At 41.9% G+C, this 22872-nt stretch overlaps 1 protein-coding gene across 3 annotated transcripts in view; it reads right to left on the reverse strand.

Annotated features, from left to right (window-relative positions):
- The window catches only part of bcl9 (BCL9 transcription coactivator), a 53191-nt gene that overhangs the window by 2766 nt on the left and 27553 nt on the right, over positions 1-22872 (reverse strand). For 2 of the 3 annotated variants that reach the window (XM_066661091.1, XM_066661092.1), the window contains exons 4-10: positions 10492-10928; positions 8008-8342; positions 4058-4168; positions 3739-3898; positions 2999-3098; positions 603-2913; positions 113-397 (exon numbers count right to left, since the gene is read on the reverse strand). In XM_066661091.1, the coding sequence (XP_066517188.1) occupies positions 113-397; positions 603-2913; positions 2999-3098; positions 3739-3898; positions 4058-4168; positions 8008-8342; positions 10492-10871 (3682 nt within the window). In that variant the 5' untranslated portion in view covers positions 10872-10928. The remainder of the gene's footprint in view (positions 1-112; positions 398-602; positions 2914-2998; positions 3099-3738; positions 3899-4057; positions 4169-8007; positions 8343-10491; positions 10929-22872) is intronic. The other variant, XM_066661093.1, reaches the window with a different exon arrangement.

Here is a 22872-nt window from a genome sequence, read left to right on the forward strand (position 1 = left end):
AAATTTTGTTTAAAGAAAAACAATATAAAACATAAATTATGTTATAATGTACAAGGTTGTGGACACCAAGTCACCAGTTATCATATTCACTCCAAGGTTAGAAAGCTCTTACCAGGCATGCTATTGTTCATCGATGGCAGGTTTGGCGATCGTGCGGGTGGCGAGTCATCATCTGAGCTAGCCACAGTTTTGATTGCATCATGGTAGAGGGGCGTGGAGCTAGGCATGGCAAACTTGGACATGCGTGACATCATGATAGAAAGAGGGTTCTGCGATAGCGTGGGTTCTGGGGGCATAGTGTAAGGGCTGCTGGACGGAAGACTTCCTGGAACGTTCATAGAGCTAGGCTGGTTGCCTGAACTACTGGAAGGAGGTGCGGAAGGAGGACCATTTCCACCTGGATAGGAGAGGATTGGAGGAAAGAGGATTTTAGTAATAAACCATGACATGCATAATAACATCTATTAGGATATGTCTACATGTGTAATAGACCATGCACAAAAGACAATCTCACTAGAGACTTGTGTCTATCCAAAGACAGCTGCTTTATGCTGCACCTTGCTTCATTGAAAGGTAAAGATTAGAACAGCAGGCAGCCGTACCTTGTTCCACATTGCCCATCATATTTGGCGAGGTCATGCTGAGTGGAGGTTTGTTATTTTGAGGGATGCCAGGACTCTGCATGGGCGGCTTAGGTGATGACGTCCAACTAGGGGAAGGGGCAGGAAGCGAGGGCGACTTCATATGGACGGGTGATGCCCCTGCTGAACCCATCATTGGAGGAGACTTGATTGAAGCAGCTGCAGCTGCTGCGGCCGCTGCTGCAGCTGAGGGTCCGCTGAGCATGCCGGCGAGCTGGGAGGGCGTCTGTGGAGATTTAAGGTTACCAGAGGGCGAGCCTAACATAGGCGACTGGACCTGCCGCAGTGTGGGAGACTTGAGGGGGTTGACGTTGGGTGAGTTGGCCGGGCCAGACTGGACACTCAGGTCTGAAGGTTTGCGGCCCATGTTCCTCTGGTTGGCCGGAGGCCCTGAGCTGTTTGAAGGCTGGCTGGGTGGTAAAGGGGGCATGTGGCTAAGACGACCATTCCCACCCACACTGCCTCCTCTCTGATCAGGGGGAAAGGGTGGTTCACCTCTGGGGCCTCTTTGATTTCCAGGTCCTTGAGGACCCATACCAGGAAACTGTCGGTTGGGTCCCATATTAAAATCACCTGGGTGAGGCTGGTCAGAAAAGGGAGGTCCCTGCATCATCTTCTGCTGCGGGCCCATGTTCTCAGGCATGGGACCTCCCCCTTGCCTCATCTTCATCAGCTCTTCCGGACTCATGTTCATTGGTGGTTCTCTCATCTTGGAGGGCATCATCTGAGGATTTGGCCCCATATTGGGCCCCATATTGATGTTACCAGGTCCCATACTGAAGTCACCCATGTCACGCCCCAGTCCTTTTACAAACTCCATTCTTGAAGAGGGGCTCATAGGACCTTCCCCTGGTATTCTGGGAAACATCATGCCACCCCCATTCCCAGGCTCCAATTGTCTCTGGGTTGCCATCATCCTGTTCATTTCCATCACCATGCCTGGTGGTAATCCCATACCTTGTTTATCACCCATGCCTTGATGGAACATAGCTTCCTGTACTGACTGTGGGTTGGGGAACCTTTCCACTCGCCCTCCAGGTCCTCCAAACATTCCTTGACCTGGTGGAAACCCCCTTCCGTCCCCCATCTTGGGCATATCCTCAGGCCAGTTCATGCCAGGTCTTGGCATGGCATTAGGCCCACCATCCATCTCTGGGTTTATCATTCCAGAGAAACCTGGCATTCTCTGCATATGTGGGTGCATTCCTCTGGGACCCATGTTCATCTGCTCAGGGAATGGTTCTGGACCCCCAGGACCCCACATTTCCCCAGGATTCATTTGGTAGGGTGGTGGTGGCCCTCGCACTATGCCCCTTGGGCCACCTTGGTGAAGCATCATGTCTCCCATTGGTCTGTGCTGCAGTTGTTCCTGCTTACGCTTCTTCTCCTCATAGAACTCCTGCTGTAACTTCAACCATGCCATCTGCTCTGGTGTCATATGGTCACCATGCTCTCCACCAGGTCCTGGATGCGAATTCATGGGTCCTGGTCCTTGAGGAGGAGGCCCAAGCTCATCAGGGGAGAAAGGCATGTCCCTGGGTCCTGTTGGCCCAAAGGGAGGACCATCTGGCCGTGGACCTCCAGGACCACCAGTTTTCCCTAAGCTCTGGGACTGAGCCATCATAGCCTGAAGTGGCCCTTGTTCAGGCTTTTTGGGTCCACCATCCATCATGGCGGAATTGGGTGGGGGTCCGCCCATATTTCCTTGCCCCATAGCAGCCATGTCTTTGTCGTCAGGGAAGAGCATACGTTGGATGTCTCGCAAAGTCTGTAGGGAACGTTCCCTGTGCTCCAGCTGCTCCTGGGAGAGTCCCTCAGGGTTGTCCCCCATGCTGGACATTATCTCATGAGCTAGTTGTTGCTGGTGCTGGGCTGTTAGCTTAACATCTGCTCCTTTGGGCAGGTCAAGGGAAGGGAAGCCCTGCTGAGGACCAGCACTTGGAGGCTGGTTGGAAGCCTGGCTACCAGGAGTCCCTGCTGGATTACTACCATCATGAGATCCAGCACCATCTTGGGGGCTGCTGCTGGGAAGGCTCTTTGAGTCCATGCCCCCTGATGATGGGCCATCCTGAGGAAGGTTGGCTGGTTTAGCCCCTTGGGCTGGCTGCTGAGGTTGAACTGGTTGCGCTGGAGGCTGCTGCTGGGGCTGACCCGGTTGCACTGCTTTGGAGGCTGCTTGGTGGTTCTGCTCAGAGGAAAAGGATGACTGCTGTTGTTGGGATGCTGCCCCTTGCTGTTTAGGGTCACTCCGGTGGGGTCCAAGCTGATTGTTCTGAAACAGACATAAGAGAAAAGCAAGATTAATACTAACGTAATCACTGGTTATTGTTGAAATAATCAATAAAATATTGTGTTACCAGGGGGATTTGTGGCTTGCCACCCTTGCTGTTGGAGATATTGTTCATGTGATAAACTATAATATTTTCTGCATGGCCTGTTATCACTGCTTCCGCTGCCCTGGAGAGACAAGAACACACACAGTGCATGAGTATTGGTAGTTGCTGCTGATGGACTAACAACTATGCCTGAGGACAACATTTTTACTACACTGAAATAACACAGCTGAAGCATCTCATTAAATTCCAATTTCTAATTAAGGGTCTAGCGTTTATCATTCCAACCCAACCATTTAAGGAGGTAATTGGTAAACTACATTTGAGTGTATATAAATATCCGTGTGCTTGTCTGTGTGATTCTATTCACAACTGCACATATATTATTACATGGGCAACAGAAGACGACGAGCAGTCAAAATCAATGTTGTGACACCAGACTCATCGCCTTTCCCGTGTAATGTCAGCCCTGTAATGACACGCCGCTCAGTGGGAGACCCTCCTTATGGCCACAGCATGCGTGACAGAGTCCCTGACACGTCTTGTCACTGACATTTGGCATCCTGCTGATTGTGATCTGAAGGTTTCTCCAGTCTTAGCTACCATGTCACCGTCATTGCTCACATTTCCCACCTTTCCAACACAGAGCAAGTCATTGCAAAAAGAACAGAGTGGGGCTCATTCTGAAAAAGGAATGTGGCGGGTTTCTTTGACACTTAATTTGGTAAAAGACCCTTAAATAGTGTCACTGGGACGATTCTTACTTGTTGGCCATCTCTGTTGTAAAGACGTAAACAACTTTTGACCCAGATTTCTGATTGCTGCCTAACTCTGATGCTGTGTTCTGTCCTCCAACTGCATTGTGGGTAGGTGTGGACGCTGAGAGGGCACCTGGGTCCGGCTTTATATCACTGGCGTTACAGTCTGGAAAAAAGGGAAAAGGACAAAGAGTTGTGTGTACATCCTGTGGACGATATTGATAGCTGTTAAATCTTGAAGTTGTTACTGAATTAATAACATTATCGACATCCGATGTTCCATGTTTTAAAACAAATTCTTATGAATGTTGAGCCAGCAACTTACTGAAAAAACCTGGGTCATCCTCGTCACTCTCTCCACCCGAACACCAGTCGGCTCCACTGTAGGGCTGCCGTCGTTCAGCAACACACAACCTTTTTGCCCTGCTGCCCAGCTCTAGAGAAAGAGAGTGAGCGAGAGACTGTCATTTCACAGGAACACTTTTGTTCAGAAATATTTATTCTAATATGTTTCAGTTCATAATCTGTTTGTTTCTCATAGGATGTAAATCAGACATGGTCTTGGCCCACTCATCAGGAAATGTGCTCCTGATACTTTGTTGTCCAGGAACCTAGCCGTAGAAGTTTAAATAATCAAAAAAATTTACTCTACCCACAGGATATTAATTATTTACATTAGTTAAATTCTTAATGCATGTCTTGTTGGGAACAACAAAAACAAAAAGGCTACACGATTGGTCCCCCATTTGGCCGTAGATTTTAACTGGAACATAACTGAAATGTTAATGTGAATGTTAAATGTTAAATAAGATTAAGCCTAAACCTAGAATACATTAAAATTCACAATTTACAACAGCAATTCACAATTGCCACCGCACTTAAGTCCACCACTAAGCCTAATTAATGTCTGGAAAATTGGTCTTTGTTGTCATATTTCCCACTGATGACAAATGCAAGGACAAGAAACTGGATTCAAGTCCAAGGTCTGGGTGGGTTTGAATGCCCCTGCCTTATATATATATATATATATATATATATATATATATATATATATATATATACACACACACACACGGCTGTTTTGAACATTTTACCACCTCTGGGAAGTTTAACTCCTATTGTCTCCACTCATGACCTTGCTGCTCTACTACCTTGCTGGTCAGGACCATCTGTCTGCAAACTGCACACACACAAGCAAAGCTGTAACCAGGATACAGCAAACTGACTATGAGTAAGATAAAAGAATTTAAATAAAGAGGAGTGATACAACAAGACTTGCTGGTGTGGAGAATACACATCGTGTCCAAGCAAACAAACACCATGAGCAAACACCCAACAGTGAAAGCAAACATACATGGACCTAACCTATGAGGCAACACACAAGCAAGTAGGCAGTTCATTTCAGTCAAGTTTTTGCTACCTCCTGTCCTGCTCTTAAAAGCTGTTGCTTTCAGTGCACCTCAGGCAAGCTCTAGGCACAGTGAATTCAACGCCATATAAAATCCAAATTGTCTGTATTTGTTCTCAATTTAAATAACTGGCCAAATTTGCATTACATATTCAACACAAATTCAATGAAAATGGCCACAATCATACAGCAAATAATCTCTATGCAGAAGCATTAACCACCAGCAGGGGTCCTTCAGACAGACAAACACAGACGGAAAAAATAAAATGGGAAGGGGAGGGGGGGAAAAAGCCCCCACTCCCCCTTTCTTAGCAACAGAGATGGTATATTCCTTGGCGCTTCCTACCCCCAAACCTACACTGTGATGTTTCCACTAGGAGACATACGGGGGTGTGGATGTCTTTATGCAGCACTACAGCCCTGAGCGCTGTGCCTGAGGACAGTAGGAGATACACACGCACACGCGAGCGCACATACACAAACACCAAAAAACAGCTAGTCTGAAAATGAGATTCCAATGTCACATATTACATCTGAGTCTTGGTTTGTCTGTATCTATCTTAAAAGGAAGACCAGAAACTGGATTTTATAAAAAGACACTGAACAGATTCTTTCTCAGTAACCTTGTATATTAAAAACACAAGACAAATAAAGCTATGCAAGCTATTACCTGCAAAATAAATGGGCAAATATTCACGTGGATGTGCAAAGTTCAAACCCCAGTCATGCCTAAATCATTTGAGATCAGGGGTCCAAGAGAATACAACTGGTCTTACTCTCTAGAGGTGGGTACAATGGCCCTTCCTCTTTCCCAGCAGTTATGCTAGCCTGCACAACTCTGGGAGCACCGGAGTCTGAGAAGACTCAAACAGACATACTGTAAATTGCAAAGGACAGTGTTTGAGAATTAGCTGGCAGAAGAGTGACATTAATATTAATACAGCGGTAGATTCCCAGCATCACAGCAAAGAAGCGGGATTCATTTTTAGAGAAACAAAAATGCAAGAAATTCCTCTTTCTTTTCTGTAGATGATCTATCAAGTGATCCTTATACAGTACAAGTGCAGTGTTTCGTTTCGAAATTGCTGGCCTTTGGTAATCTCTGCACACAACAATCATACATGAGGGGGGGGGGGCATTAAAATGCAATAAAACAGAAAGCCATGATGTCTAATTCTCTAGAACTTATATGTAACTGATAAAGATACAAATAAAAGACTTTTTAGCTTCCCAACTTAGATTAATTTTGTAAACATTTCATAAAAAACAAATTTTGATTTGAAATTGATGCAACACACAAAAAATGAATGAATAAAGAAAACCAATTAAATATTGTATATATGCAGCTCTGAAGCACACTGTCCGTGTAGGTCAAGGCCAGGGATCACTGTTGAAGGAGCGTGAACATCAAGCCCTCAACCTGCACATCATCTACTCTGATACAGTGATAAATGCAGCCACATGGGCTCTACAGTAATTTGGGAAACTGTTTCATTTAACACAGTCTGCCTATATGCATCATGAAAAACAACCTGAATCTCTGGCCCCAAACTCCTCTCAAGCCTTGGGAAAACATCAGGAGAATCAGGTTAAGACATATTCTGGTGTTGCCCTTTCACACATGCAGGGCCTAAGATTTTCCATGTCAGATGTGTTCTCACAGCTGGAAATGTTCTGTGTGATTTAGGAATCGGGCAGTGCCTATGTAGCACATGCAGGAGGCACAGCATGAACTCACTCTGAATTCTCTGGAACATTACCAGCTCTATTCACACACGGACTCACTCAGATATTACTCGGATTGTGTACTTAAGGAACTGGCAGAATAAACTTCGGGTAATGTCCGGTACAGCTGTTTTGGTCATTTGAATTCACACATACAGCTCCTCAGGGTCCAAAAATTTCTGTGTTACCAGGGGTGAGCAGAGAGCATGAAAGACTGAAGTAAAATTTTGACCCTCCAGACTGTTATCAGCTAAAAGGTGCAAATGCAAACACCTCTCATGGTATGTGTGTGTGCTTTTGGGGTGTATATCAGTGCCCACTGCATGGGTGACTTACATATGTGAGAAGATGCAACTGATGTGACGGCAAACATTGGGTTTTTAGAGATGTGCTGGCATCAAAGCGACTTAACTTCTTAGGATGTCCACATTTATTTCAGCAGTATTTTCCTAGTTCTCATTCTGCATATCGCTGTCCAATTAAAAACAAGTATCTCCCAAAACAGTAACTTTGAAAGTTAAGTTTCTTCCCCCCCTTCACCTGTAATGCGTCAACTAAAAATCCACAAACATGGAGATACGTGTTTTAATTGGACAACGACGGTACACTACAATATAGTATCTGGGTTCCTATGGCGCATCATGAAGAAAAGATTCAGACAATGGCAACCACAAACTGTTTAACAGCTGTCTTGTATCAAACCAGAAGAGGCAAAAATCACACTGGCAGAACTGCAATGATTAGTGTCCCCTGTTCCCTGATGATTAACTACAATGAAAAGTGATGTAATACAGTGGTTGCCCCCATCCCAACTTTGAGTGTGTTTCATGTATCAAATTATACATTTATTTCCATATACAAAACACTATCAATTTGTTTAGTGAAAAGATTGGAGAACTTTCCTTTGTAATATTGTCACTTAAAAATAAATAAATAAATAACTTCCAAGACAATAAACAACTCACAGACTCTGGTTTTTATGTCCTTTACAAAAAGAAACCCTTTTGCGGAAACATGGATGTGCATACAATCCACATCTTCCAAATCAAATGTTGGGAAAAATGAACATCATTCAGGGCCTTATCTGTACTGTTCCCCAAGGTATTGCACAGACAGATGAAACCAGGATGTTTTGATCCTACCTTTCTGGTCCCCCTCGTTGTTGGGCGTCCCTGTATCTCTCTGCTCAAACGATTCAACCGAAGTGCTTCTTTCTCTCTTGATCTTGCTTTTTGACCCATTGCCTGAGTTCAGGCCCTGTCCATTTTTTAGTCCCATTCCCCCCACGGAGCCCTGAGGGCCCTTGGGCGTGTGGCTTCCACCCAGTGACTTGGGGTCGCAGGGAGATGGCTGCGACTGGCTTCCAGCACCTCCTTGTTTTCCCTGATTGGGCAATTTGGAGTCCATCTGGGCGGCACTGGAGGGAGACATCACGGGTGGTGAGCGCACCATGGCCTCCTGCTTGGATTTAGGACTGCTGGAGAAAAAGAAGACAGAAAACAGTGAGACGCCAGGACACCAATATGTAATGCAATAAAACAAAATATAATTTGTTAGCCCAATGACACCTATTTTACATCATTATGAGCCTAAGAGACTGTAAACATTTTTCTACCTCACTACTGGCCATTGATTCCATAAATAAATCAACAATTACAGTTTACAGACCCTGGTCTGATTGCTTTGTGCAATATTGAAGAACGGACAAGAAACCAACACTGCATGTTCAGAGTGAACGGCTCCTATAATATGAAGGAATTCTACTCGTCGTTCCTTCTGACGAGTTCTTATTTTAGGATGGAATGAGGAACCTCTGTCTCAGCTCAGCATTCCATCTCCACCTGAACCTTGGCTTGCTTCCTGCTGCACATGACATAGCATTTCTCCCACCACCTTAAAGAAACATCTCGTAGGAGTTTCAGAGGGAAATCCTGACGCACACAAATGACGCACCAAGCGCAATCAAGGCACACTCATGTACCAAACCTGTTCTCCTCCTCTCAAGTTGACAAAGCTTTGAGTTAATATGTAATGAAGTACCCTGTCTGACCAGATCAGCCAGCAGCTAACCTGAACTCGGATATGCAACAGCATGTTGCCATGGTGCCAAGGTTTACATCTGTAATCGACTGAATTGAAAAAAAAAACATATGGCAGTTAGCTTCAGTATATTTAGCACGAACAAATGCCTCCAAGTAAAACTTTGGGAACATTCAAGTGAAAATCTAGTATTCAGACTTCCCCTTAGCCAAAGTGCAGTTAATAAGCTAAGCCACATTGTTGTGTTTACATCTGCTGCAGGTGATCTCAAGGTAAGGTAACCAATAAGTGATGGATTCTTAAACAGCATGGTCTAGTTTTGTTTTTAAAACATTTTAGCATAAGCTAATCTTATATATCTAGCATATAATTGTGTAACCAGGAACAGATTTAAAAAATAAATAAGACAAGGCAATTTTGAGCTGAATTCAAAGATACTCTGTAAACGTGATGGATCGAATGTGGCTGCTGGTCGTTCTGCTTTACCCATGGCCAGTACTGTATAAACACAAATGAGAGGGTGGAAGGAAAGTTCTATTAGCAGTCTAAAATTGAAGAGACTCTCTTAGACCACCATGCGCTAATATCAAAATACAGCACTCTATAAACCCTCACACAGAGAAAACACAGACAAATTCAACTTTTCAGTAGACCAGCGAAGGCAGTGGAAACTCAATACTGACAATTGCTTGAAATACCGGACAGAACGTTTGGCAGTTGCACTAAATCTACATCCAAAATGGCCGGCATGTAAGGAAATGCAGCCAAAAATGACCATAAGAACAAGACCTGCTCCAGTATGGCCATGAATATCAGCGCGAGACTGGCCCAGCAGGAACCTGGCAAGTCAGCCGACTGTTCCTTAACCAGGTCCAGAAACATGAGTCAGCAAGGGGTGGCCATTTTGGCTCTGGAGGAGCCTGGCAGGCTTGGGGAAGGGTTCTGGCTGGACTTGAGTGGGTCAGTTCCACGGGTGTTGAATCAGATATTTGGAGTCTCTCCAGAAGTTCCTCCAGGGTACTGTTCCCTCATCAAAGCACACTGCAGCCACTGTTACCTCTGCCTGCCCTGCCTTCCTGTCCACAAGAGCCTGCTTACGTGGCGGTGTTCTCACTGAGCCATCTTTTTAAGGAGGAGAGGGAATTGTGGGCAACATGGGAGCTACTTTATTTTTGGGTTTAACGGAATCCACCACTTTTGGCAATTGAAAATTTCCTACTTACGCATACAATAAGCCTAATTAAAAAAAAAAAAAAAAGAGAGAATTTTAGGCACAGAAATAAGAATAACTAAAATGGTCTCTCTTAATCTAATACAGCGTTAAACAATCAAAAAATGAGAAGTGCCCTTATGAAAGAAGAATCAAAGCAACAGAGTGCAAGGACTTGGGTTTCGGGCCAGAACTTAGAACGGTTGATATAATGTAAACTACAAAAATGTGTTCATGTGCTTTGAAATGAAGTATGACACTAACACAATAATAATAAAAAATAATTTTACATATAAGTGTTAAATTGATCATATAACAATGCCTGATTAAATGGCAAGACACTTTGGCCTCTCTTCTTTTAAGACAGGATTCTCACCTCTGAGTGTTTGCTGATGGAGAGTTTCTCACTTTGGGGTTGCTGGAATGCATTGACGACAGTCCCAGAGCTACCGAGGCTGAAGCAGTTGTGTGCTGGTGTGGGCTGGGCGTGAGTGCGTGCGCGTGTGTGTGAGAGTGCGAGTGGGCGTGTGTGGGCGGAGGCGGCGCCGCGCTGGGCGTGGCCTTAGCCCGGGCGCTGCGGGGCCCCGCGGTGGTGGCTGCTGCAGGGCCGCTGCAGTCCTGGCCCTCCTCCTGCCGTTCTTTGGCTCGCTCTTTCCTGGCCGTGGCGCTGGATGCCGTTCCGCTGGCCGTTCCTGTACCCGTCGCTGCTCCTGATGCTGCTGCTGCTGCTGGTCGCTCCTCCTGCACCTCCAGCATTCTCCGTGCGGGCGTGCCTGGAGTCTCCCCACGGAGCCCTCACAGCCCCTGGCCACACTGTACACACAAAGAAAAGAGATGTTTAAACTTCAAAACTTCCCCAATTACAAACGACCCTCCTCTAGAAGTTACATAGCACGGTTCCTGCAGTGCTGAGTGCTACAGAGCAAAAAGGTTCTATTCTCCCTATTACAGGTCAGTGAAGCAATGGTTTTGAAGCTGTAAAATGAAGCTAAAAATACTACCAGGTGCTGCTTTAATGGAAGCTATTAAGAAGGTCAAAATTAAATTGTACATGTTAATTTAGTTCACCATACCATGACTGGCTCCGTCATATTTACTCTTCAGCAAAACAAGCAAACATGCTCATACAACCAGCATCAGGTTACAAATGTAGCATCCCACTAAAGCATCACATGGGATTCCACACTGCCTTCAGCAATCAGCATGTAAGTGTGACAAAGTTACAAAAACAGGAAATTATTTACACTATTACTGCCAAATCAGTGCCTGAAGGCTTCCTATAGGCTTACAAACATGGCTACAACTGAAGTATGGTTGCTGTTTTAGAGACTACAACATCGAACAGCATGTGGAAAACATTAAATGACTGTTCAGAATTCTATGACGCTCCGTATTATGAACAAGCAATAAGCTGGTATTCGCCTGATGTTGAGCCATTGTCTCTGAAAGATATCTGCGTGACACAGCTCCTTTCTGTAAAGCAGCTTTTCTATATATCTAGAGAGCAATCAGCACAAAAGACATTAAACCCACACACACAATCTGCCACAACCCCGGTGCTTGCTAGCAGAATCAACATGAGTCAACAAAACTGCACAGAAACCTGACGAGTAATAGCTTGTACCTGCTGGCCTAGTCTAGCACAAAGGGCAAGTCAGTGAGATTGTATGGCATCTTACTAGCGTCGACAAAGTATATTAGTGGCCGAGTGTGATTCCTATATTAAATGGTGACCAATGGTGAATAATGGAGCTAAGTCCCATATAGAAGATTCCTTGTTTCTAAACCCACCCTCCATTCTCTCGGCTCCACTGACAATACAGGAGCAATACAGAGTTCTACAATTAATACAGTTCATTTGTTGCTCTCAATATGTTTTCGCCCCATTTCATCACAGAGCAGGTACGATTCAGGTGATGGATCATTCTCAGCTCTGCAGTGACGGTGTTTTAATGGCTGGCATGAATGAATCAATCCCAGCAGTGCTGATGGAGTGTTACTGCTGGATGGGTATAGTCCACCAACCACATATGTCCACCTACAGTGCCCTGTAGGCAGCATCAACTGACCGCTGAGGATGACCAACACAAACTGTGAACTATCTCTGACTTTACGTATCGTTACTGTCCAATGAAAAACATGCATCTACAAGAATAGTAACTTTACAGGAAGAGGGGGAAAAAATGTAGGTAGCACAAGGCTGGCTGTGTGACACTGTCCACAGGTGTGTGGGTGAGAGAGAGAGAGAGAGAGAGAGAGAGAAAATGAGAATCTGTCCATGAACAGGATGAAGCAGTTACAGATTAATGAGTGAAAGGGAATAAATAAAAAATATATAAAGCAGTCAAGACAAAAATAAGAAACTGGGCAAAAAATACATTATAAGTAAACAAATAAATACATGAACAAACAAACACAAGTCAAACAAAATTGCTCATGTTGTCATTGGACTGATCACCCCAGAGCACACACCTCAATCCTCAATATCACGAAAAGCAGTAGATCAAAATCAACTTCTAAGACAGCAGATTTAAAAAAAGACTTGATGTTCTAAACATGAGAAACATCTCAAAGCTGCACTGTCAGATTCTGTTGTCACCCAGAAAATATTCAGGATGACGTCCAAGATACACAAATGATGTAAATGGCTCCTTGTCTCCCCTCAGGGGACAGGGCAAGAATGAAACCATAGGTATGAACACACTTAAAAGTGCTCTCCCTTGTGCTCTCTCTCTCTCAATATCACCAAACAAATGACTGGACCTTGGCTGAGATTGGTAACCATTAACCTAACACTACTACAACTCTCACTACTAATCATATTACAAATCACACGATCCCGATTCTTTTTTGTTAGCATAAAGAGCATAAAGATTTAAAACTACTGGAACATGAATCAATAATCACTAACATAACATAAATAAATTACAAACGTTTATTTCAGGTCAGTTATTTCTATGACCTCCCTTAGACTGATAAGTGAGTATGACCATTACTAATTAGTGTACAGATCAGTGGATGTGCTTTTGATACAAGTTTATGTTCCATGGACATTAAATCAAATTTCTCTTTTCACAGCTGTATTTTATGAACATAAAAACTATGCGGTCCAACAATAGGGATAATTGCTCAACCTGGCTGACGTAAAACGTGTCTCGTTATTGAAACCTGTCGCCGGATTGCCTGATTAGATAAAGCAATGTTCCCCACTTTCAGTTTCGTTCTTGAGTAAGCATGATGATTCTGTGATTTTTGGCGGTACAGTGGCGCAGCAGGTTAGTGTCACAGTCACACAGCTCCAGGGACCTGGAGGTTGTGGGTTTGAGTCCCACTCAGGGTGACTGTCTGTGAGGAGTGTGGTGTGTTCTCCCTGTGTCTGTGTGGGTTTCCTCCGGGTGACTGTCTGTGAGGAGTGTGGTGTGTTCTCCCCGTGTCCGCATGGGTTTCCTCCGGGTGCTCCGGTTTCCTCCAACAGTCCAAAAACACACGTTGGTAGGTGGATTGGCGACTCAAAAGTGTCTGTAGGTGTGAGTGAGTGTGTGTTGCCCTGTGAAGGACTGGCTCCCCCTCTAGGGTGTATTCCTGCCTTGCGCCCAATGATTCCAGGGAGGCTCTGGACCCACTGCGACCCTGAACTGGATAAGATAATCGCTTACAGATAATGAATGAATTTTATGATTTAATCTGTGGTTGGGAACAAAATTTCTTTTTTTTCTGTGAAGGATTATCCAGACTGTATTCATTGTTAGTCAAAAGGTACTTGTAAGATTGAGCATACGGTGCTACTAAAACACACAGCAAAAAAAGCCCCATAAAATCATAATTTATAATGCATTGTAAATCTGTGTGTCATTACAGCTGTCTAATACACAGATTAAAAGAAGCACTGCAGTTTACTTCATTTCCTAGCAACATCCATTTAGTGCAGCATTCAAGCCAACAGTGCTGTATTCTAGTAAACTGTAGATAGCTTGCACAAACATGCCCAGACACACTGTCAAGCATTATCACTAATTTAGGATTTTCACTGAGTTCAACACCACCACTTAAACCCCTGCTGTTTTATTTAAAAATAAAAAATGTTTAAATATACGATCAGAAATACACATAGTGTCTGCATCATTAGACCAACGGGTAAAGTGCCTCAGGGAAAAGGCTGAGAGCCATTGCTATAATTCAGAGAGCAGTTTCATGGCACAAACGCCATGCTCCCACCCCCAACAACAACACAAACACCACTGCTGTGTAACTGAGAGACCACACGGAGATGCAGTCAGAGAGGCTTTTTTGAACGGCACTAGCACTAGCAGACAGCCCAGTCATCAAAGTTCTTCCTCTGGCCACAGCCAGAGACACTGCACTACACACACACACCATCCCACCCACACACACACACCCACCGACAGCGTTGCCACAGCAACACACATGGACGAGACCCTGAAGCAGCAAAGCCTCAAGATACACACACAAAACATTGAGGAGCTAACAGGCAAGAGAAAGGGGGTGCAGAGAGAAAAAGACAGAGAGAGAGAGAGAGAGAGAGAGAGAGAGAGAGAGAGAGAAAAGGATTTTATATATATTTTTTTTCATTTAGGGGGTGTTGGAGGTTTACTAGAGAGCCAGAGAAGAAACAGCTAGAAGGCCAAACTATTTAAAAACAAAAATCCAAATGAAGCTTCAATTAATCAGAAAATGACTACATTTAAAAAATGATCAGAGCTATGGAGTTAATTTTGTTCCATTTTCACTCCATCCATATCAGTGTAATAAAGGAAAGATATGCTCCTTAATTAATGTTTCAGTTTTTGCTGATTACACTTTTCATATGGCAAACTAAGTGATATGGTAACCCATGGAAATGCACTGTAACATGCTGCAGAGGGCTACTGTTTTAATACAAAGGAACAACATACTATAATTATTAATAACATCAATGAACAGATTCAACTCAACACAAAAGAGGAAAAACTGTTCAGGAACTACAGTGCAACAGATTTCATCCGTCTGATTACGTAAAACACCATACAGAGCAATTTCGGCCGCACTACTAAGCCAACATTCAGAGCTAAGGCTTTTGTTTATGACAGATGTGTTTCACAAGAAATCCAGTAACATGATTACTTTTCTTAGCCTATATTCTTTAAAACCATCCATACCAATATTGGTCATTATGGACAGCGAAATACAAGTTCACACTGTCACATGCACAACTTTCTAACACAGACTGCTGCCAATCTGACACTAAACATCATTAATAAGCAAATGTCAGTAAGGACTAGTAAACAGGATTTTAGATATTAAATAAGTAAATCATACTAAATGTGGTAACAAATCTAGGCTGAAATGGCACACAGCCCGATGCCGCAGTGGTGAATATACTGATCCATCCAGAATATTCTTTTAAATTCTTCCAAAGTCGTTGATGAAAGCACAACAGCAGTCCTTAAATGTTAGTGAGTATGTGGAAAAATAGCCGTTCCTGTTATGTAACTGACTCATAGTGTCTAACAGAGTAGGCATATATGCATGTATGTATGAATGGATGGATGGATGGATGGATGAGAGTTAGGAAACTGCAATCAAGTTCAAGCAATCAAGGTGCTGCACAAAAAAAAAGCTTCAAATTATTTGTCCAAGGCACCTTAGGTCCACAAAGTCATTTCAAAATAATACCTAACAGATTCATTCTTATCACATTGTCAATATAATCACACCTTTACATACACATTGGTAAGTGTTTGGTGGCTTGGATTTTGTAATTTCGGAACTTGAATCAAATGTTTAGGGAAGCCTTACAATCATTTTCTTTTCAGTTACTCTTTTGTCCTCAATGCTCAAAACACCCCACAAAGTTTATATATAAAATGCAGGACTTTGCAATAGCCACTCCAATGCATTCACTTTGCCAAGTAGTCATTTTCTCACAGTTCTGGGGGAATGCTCATGATTGTCCTGCTGGAAGACCCGTTTGGGACAAGATTTGAGATTTAGTTTAGAATTTGTTTCTGTATTTGTAAATAATCTTCCTTCTTTATGACGCCATCTACTTTCTGAAGTTCCTTTCCCAGGAAAGCAGCCCCACACTATGATGCTTATACTCTGGTGTTCTTTGGTTTAATAAAACCGTACCACTCTTCTTCCATAAATCTCTCTGTTCAAATTGCTAACTAGTTTAATTTATCTGATCATAGAACACTCACCCAAAGGGCTAGGACTTCATCCTTACATGAAATAATTGGACAATGAGAAGCTTCTAAAAATTATTAAACCAATTTCTGAAACCATTCATACTGTTTAAAAAGCTAGTCAACTTTAGATGCAAAAGTTTGACAGATGAAAGTCTGATAAAGTGAATTAAAGCACTTTAAGTCTCATCAATAAATTTGAAAGTACTTCTAATATGAATTTAACTGCTAAAGTAAATCCGTGATAAAAAATTAAATAGATATCACTGAGAACAACCGAGTTAGAATGTCTTTTAGCTTTGGTGTATTGGACATTATACTAAACAGTAATATTTCCAAAACAGTAAACTACTGTTTCCTATTCACACATACAGTAACATGGGATGGTGAAACGCCTCGTTGTTTAACAAGAAGGAATATGAGACTGATATAAGTGGTATCAATATTAGAAAAAAAAAAAAAAGTGGGGTCCCGCCATCATTATTAGCGAGTGTGTTTTAATATAAGCCATTTTAATTAGCGAACCAGGCCTTGAGCAACACTGAGGAAAACGTGGACTAATGGGACTAGAGGTGAAGAGGGGGAAATTTGGGACGTGTGCGTGGACTCCAGCCCAAATTACATGAACAAACATTCCAGAACACTCATACACTTCCTGTGTAGACTGGGGGTGAGAGTGGATGAAGCGGGAAGTGCACTGGACTTAGCAACTAAATAACAAAGTGCAAAAGGGGGCCTGAAAAAAAATAAAAATGGCATCAGAATTTTTCTTATTCATAGGTCTTATCATTATTCCCATTAACACAAAACTTTCTTTGGGTATTTCTGCTCTAAAAGAATAGTTCTGCTGCTCTGAAATAACTAAAGAAGAAAGTGTATAAACCCCTGACATACACAACTTTAAAACGATCTTTGTGCTACTGCATAGATGCTGCTGGCTGGGTATATTTTGGGTCGTTGGACAATTCTCAGTCCAGTAGTGACACTGAGGGCTTTAAAAACTCCAGCAGCACTGCTGTGCCTGATCCACCCCAACCAGGACAACACACACTAACAACACCACTACATCAGTGTCATTGCAACACTAAGAACAGACCACAACCCAAATCATACCTGATTGTATCATCCTTTGAGCTGTTTTAACACTGCACCGGCAATTAAACTTAGTCTGTAACGTGTTTGTTTGCATTAAAATAGGGCGGTACGATACAACCAACATTTATATCACGATATATTTCTTAGTTTCGGTCAGTGCAATACATTTCCTATATTGATATGAATACAAAAAAATCCACTGAAAATCTGCAAAACAAATAAGAAACTTGACATCACTGTCAGACATAAACCTCGTGGCTTTGTCAATATTCATATTTTAAAACTAACTTTAGAATGCAAGTGCATTAAACTAACGGCAGCACCCTGTAATGAACATCGATCAGTGACAGATGCTGTTAATAATGTATATTTAAATACTGAACATATTGAGGAATTGGATAAGCAAACACAGGCTGAAGTGGAAATCTCCAAAATAGATATTAGCTAGATAGAGGTATATTAACTTTAAATGGAAGTTTACATAAAATTATTTGTATTCCAAGGAATTTTGGAGAATTTCTATTGATCCATTCCTCGTGAAATTTACACACAGTGTAAAGGACAATTGGATTCAACTGAAGTAGTAAAACAAAAATCCATAAGAAATTGGGATACAAGTTATTCGTTAGACAGTGATGATGTGAGTATTGTTTTAATATCGCAAATGCATTTTACTTTAAATTCACAGGGCTTATTTCACAATGTAAGGTTTCCTAACAACACTGGGGCACTGGCGTTATCAAAGCCAGAAAAGACACAACCTTTTAAAGGGAAACCATTTTCTCGCATTCATATATATGTTGTTTATTTGTCTGAGAGCTGCTATTAATGTCATGTGACAACTAGTTGTCAACTCTGTGACTAGCATTCCAATGTGTTTCAAAACTGAAAAAAAAAGAAAAAACAAGAAAAATACTTCCACAAAATGATGACAGTTTTGTGCCTTTCGTCTAGTCACAAGTCTCTAAAATGCACCTTATGTCAAGCAGAAAAAATAAAAATCTAATGAACCTGCATTGAGGGCATCTGTTTATATATTTGGCTGAAACATTAGGGGGGGAAAAAAAAAGCTAGGAAAAGGTGTTGCTGAGGAACATATACATTATTGCATGCTATACTGTAAGAGTGTGTGTGTTTTTAAAAATCAGATTACTAGGACTGTACAATGCTTACAAATGTGACTGAAAGTTAAATACTAACGCATTCAAACATTCTTTGCATTGTATTAGTAAAGTTTGGGCTGAGGAGTCATGTTCTTCAACACGTATTTACTGCATTACAAACACGAGACTACTCACAAACCCTCAATTTAATAACTCTAAAAAAATGGACATAGGAATGTTTATATTTAAAAGTGCAATTGGTGGCAGCACATAAAGGTTACTTTACGTGTCTGTCGTTTGGCAGCATTCGGGATCCCACGCTTTGAGTGAACCTGTACAGAAGAGCCGTAGAAGTACAGTATTCACATGCAGTCAGTGCTCTTCAATGTAGAAGCTACTTAAAGCCAATCCTTGTGTGCCAGCTGTTCCACTTTTTCAAGGTAACAATATAGTTTATTATAAACTTTATTTCTTGTTCAAATACCAAGTTGACTCGACAGAAACTTTATTATAGTTTAAAGTGAATACAGTGCTATGGGCCATAGGCTAAGTTCAATGCTGGATTCCTCTGCTGGTCTTGCAAACAAACGCAACTTGCGAACAAGCTTTGTGAACAGAACTTGTTCTGTACTTCATTTGCTAGTCCGTTAGTACTACAAGTGTTATAAATGTTACCACACAGTCTGAGCTAAAAGATTTTATTGGATTGCATTAACTAAATTAGAAGGGACTCGTCAGTTAACTGATTTTAGCTTAATGATGTTGGTTTGTGTCACAGAAGGTTCTAATAGGAAAGCACATAAATCTGCTAAAGGAGTATAAGACTTGTTAGCTACAGTAGACTTGTGGCTGCAGTGTAAAACTAAAGCAACAAACTTCTAACATCAAACAGGTTTTTGATTACACTGAGGGGAAAATGTGTGTATGTGATTATTCACTAAACCTTCTCATTGCTGCTGGGTCATAAGGATCAGACCATAATGTAACAAACAGAAGTAATGTGAGACTGTACAGTGCAGCAAGAACATTACATTTGAAACTAACAACTCAAATGTTCATTAAAACAATGAAACACTGATGCCTAGTTAAAGTGCTTGCTGCCTTATTAAATCACAAAAATCGCTTCCTATTAGGATGCTTGCTATACGACTCAATTCAAGTCACATTAAGGATGAGCTGCAGAGAGGCATCTTGGGTATGTCTACAAAGAGGCATTTGGAACATAGTCAGACCACAGCACAGCTACATGGAATTACCAGGAACATATGGCTGGGTAGCAGTAGACAGGCAGCGTGTGATCTTCCAAAACTGAAACTGAAAAATAGCTAATAATAAGAGAATGGGAAAATGAGATTCCTAACAACTGTGCAAGACTTGGTAAAGTACCAAATCTATCTTTACTATATTGTATTTTTCACACAAAACACAAATATGCATTGTTATTTGTGGTGATTTTAATGACCCCATGCTTTTTTACAGAGACAGATGAGTCAGATCTTTACAAACTGAACTTGTAGGTTTGAACAGAACCAAAATCACACTGAAAGTAACAACAAAAATATGAAACAATTACCTAAACCAGCATGCCATTATCATTAAAAAAAACAATTAACACTTTTTTCCCCACTTCATCTAACAGTTTATGAAAAAATTGATTTATGAGTTTAAAAAACTACAAAAACGTTATCATTTCAGAACTTACAGTTCACATCTAACAATATGTAATAACGTACTGGATTTTAACATTTTTCACTATGTGAATATACACTTGTCGATACCTGCTGTCTTAATGCTCAGGACCATTTTTGTAGTATTCATGCCTTCGTCCACACATACCACTCCTAGCATCCTCGTGTGCCACAGGGCCAATATTGCGTTATGAACTGTGTAATGGGCTGTTTACAGGGAAAGGTCCTGCCTCCGTTACTCAGTTAAAGCAAAATAAACACACAGACCTGACTCCCACTTCCATTTTGCATTGCTTAAGGGCTGCAAACCCCCACTCCAAAGAGGCAAATTGTGCGTGCGTGTATGTGCACACGCATTCAGCTAGTGTCGCATCAACATTAAAAAAAAAAAAATCTTTCAGCCGCATAAAAACCCCAAGCTGCTTTGACTTTGAAAGCCTTTTGCCCTTAGAACCAAACAGAGAAAAAGGACATTCATATTCATACGTTTCTTATTTCAGAGACTTATCTGAGGCTGAGCCTTTCCAAATTGTTTTCACTTCTTCACCTTAAACACAATCATCCAGCGGCTTGAGGAAATGTGGGAGGCATACAATTTCTCTCGAGATTTAACAGTGACCTATAAGAACGTAACAATTTCAATAAAGCATCGACAAACTAAATCTGCACAACAGAGTGCGGAAATTTAAAACTGTTTGGCTGTTACACCCTTCTGCTTCTCATTTAATGTCTTCCAAGGATACACCAGTCAGTGATCAAAACTAGACATCAGGGTGAATCCTACTGGAATAAAAAGTGTGGAGGGGCAAGGTAAATGCTAGAGACAAAAGCAGGCTCAAATGACAGATCTAGGTGTTCATTTTGTTAAATTGACTTTTATCTGCCTGCCTGTTTGTAGTTCTACAACAGTATCATGTTTCGTGTCGATGGAGTTCATACGTGGTGAGATTTCAATATTTATGTATTCACTGGGACATAAAATCTGTTGATAATTTGGCCTTTAGAGGTCAGGAGCAGCAGGCACTGAAAATCTCCTTCTGAGCTTGCATTTATCGGAGCCAAACCAATCAAGGAAGTCTAATTAGAGATCTGAAGGACCAAGAGAACACCAAAAATGTCACAAAATAAAATCTTGAAAACAAAATATCATTAGAACCCTACTGGTTTAGAATCACAGTCACAGCCCACATCTTAACTTAAAGCTCTGTTGGAAGATGTGCAAAAAAGTAGAAGTAGAAATAAACTAGAGGGAGAGGAGAGGGAATTAAAGAGAGGAAAATAGAGCAAGAGTGAGACAAGTGAGCTGGCCAATGCTGGCATTAACCAAACAGACCACCATAAATAAACGCCCCTCCCCCACACCCACCCACCATATCCTCTTTGTTTGCGCTAGTTTTTAAAAGGCCAGGCATATTATGTAAATCCCATTTTGAAGCTAAGCCACTGATCAGTGAGAAACTACTACTCTCTCTCTCTCTCTCTCTCTCTCTCTCTCTCTCTCACAGACCCCTTCCCCCTTTCTGTCTGCTGTGCTTGGCTGCCTGCAGGGAAAAGAAGACACACGCGCAGGCGCAGGCACATGGGTCTGCCCAAAGTCTCTGGATTATTGACTGGCTGCAGGGTGATGGAACCCTCACGAGGCAAACGACAATAAACAACACACATTCGTGTGTATAAATATGCATGTTTAATCTGTCTGCTGTTTTGTGTGTGTGTGTGCACAGATTTGGTTATTAGAGTACACATTGGAGTAAATATCTGGCGAGATTCTAATATTTATATATTCACTGGAGACAGAACAATTGTTTTGTTGATAAATAAGTCATTTTTGAAATTCTCGGTATATTACGCTGCATATCAAGGTTAACGTCTGCTACCAGGTCAACCCAGGCTTACGCTGGGCACATGCTCTCCCATAGTGTGCAAAAACGTATTGTTGCAATTGGGCATCCATTTAAGATTATTATTTTCCAGATGTGAAAATAAAATAAAACCTTATGTACTGTTATTTGTTTTCTTTTGTCAAGAGAAGAACTTAAATCAACAGTCAGTAGGGATGCACAGGCACGGGTCAAAGGGGATATATATGTCTGTTAATACACTACTAACAATCGTCAAAATGCATGTGCTTATTCTGTGTCTGTTTAAGGTTTAATGTTTAAAATTTTACATTGCATACTAAGATTAAATTATTTACTGCATAATTAACATCAAACATCTGACGAAGCCGAACAAAACACACCGCACTGAGACCTTTGAGAGTTGGTGGTCTCGGTTCGATCACAAAACGAACTCCAGAGCAGTCTGTTTGTGGTGAGAATGTGTTGCATCCTCGATCCGACCCAAACATCAAGTGAATTTCTCAAATTTGAGCCAAATGTCTCCCACAGCCAGGTGTGTTTTGCATCATGTACGACTCCACAACATAGGAGCTTCCTCCTGCATGAACTTTCTTGCTCCAGCCCCATACAGGTCTGACCAATAAGAGAAGAGGATGTTCTCACGTGGTTTGTTGTGACACATTTAGGTGTGCTTTGCTTTATCGCTGTGTGAAAACAAACTAAACTTAGGGAAAACGCTCCAAGAATATATTCTCGTGAATTGAATAAAGACCAGAGCAAACAAACTATAGGTGTGAAAACACACTAAGATTAAGGTTGAGCCGCACAAGTGTCATAAAGGTAAA

This window comes from Hoplias malabaricus, chromosome 2 (genome assembly GCF_029633855.1).
Source record: "Hoplias malabaricus isolate fHopMal1 chromosome 2, fHopMal1.hap1, whole genome shotgun sequence".
Classification (NCBI taxonomy): Eukaryota; Metazoa; Chordata; class Actinopteri; order Characiformes; family Erythrinidae; genus Hoplias; species Hoplias malabaricus.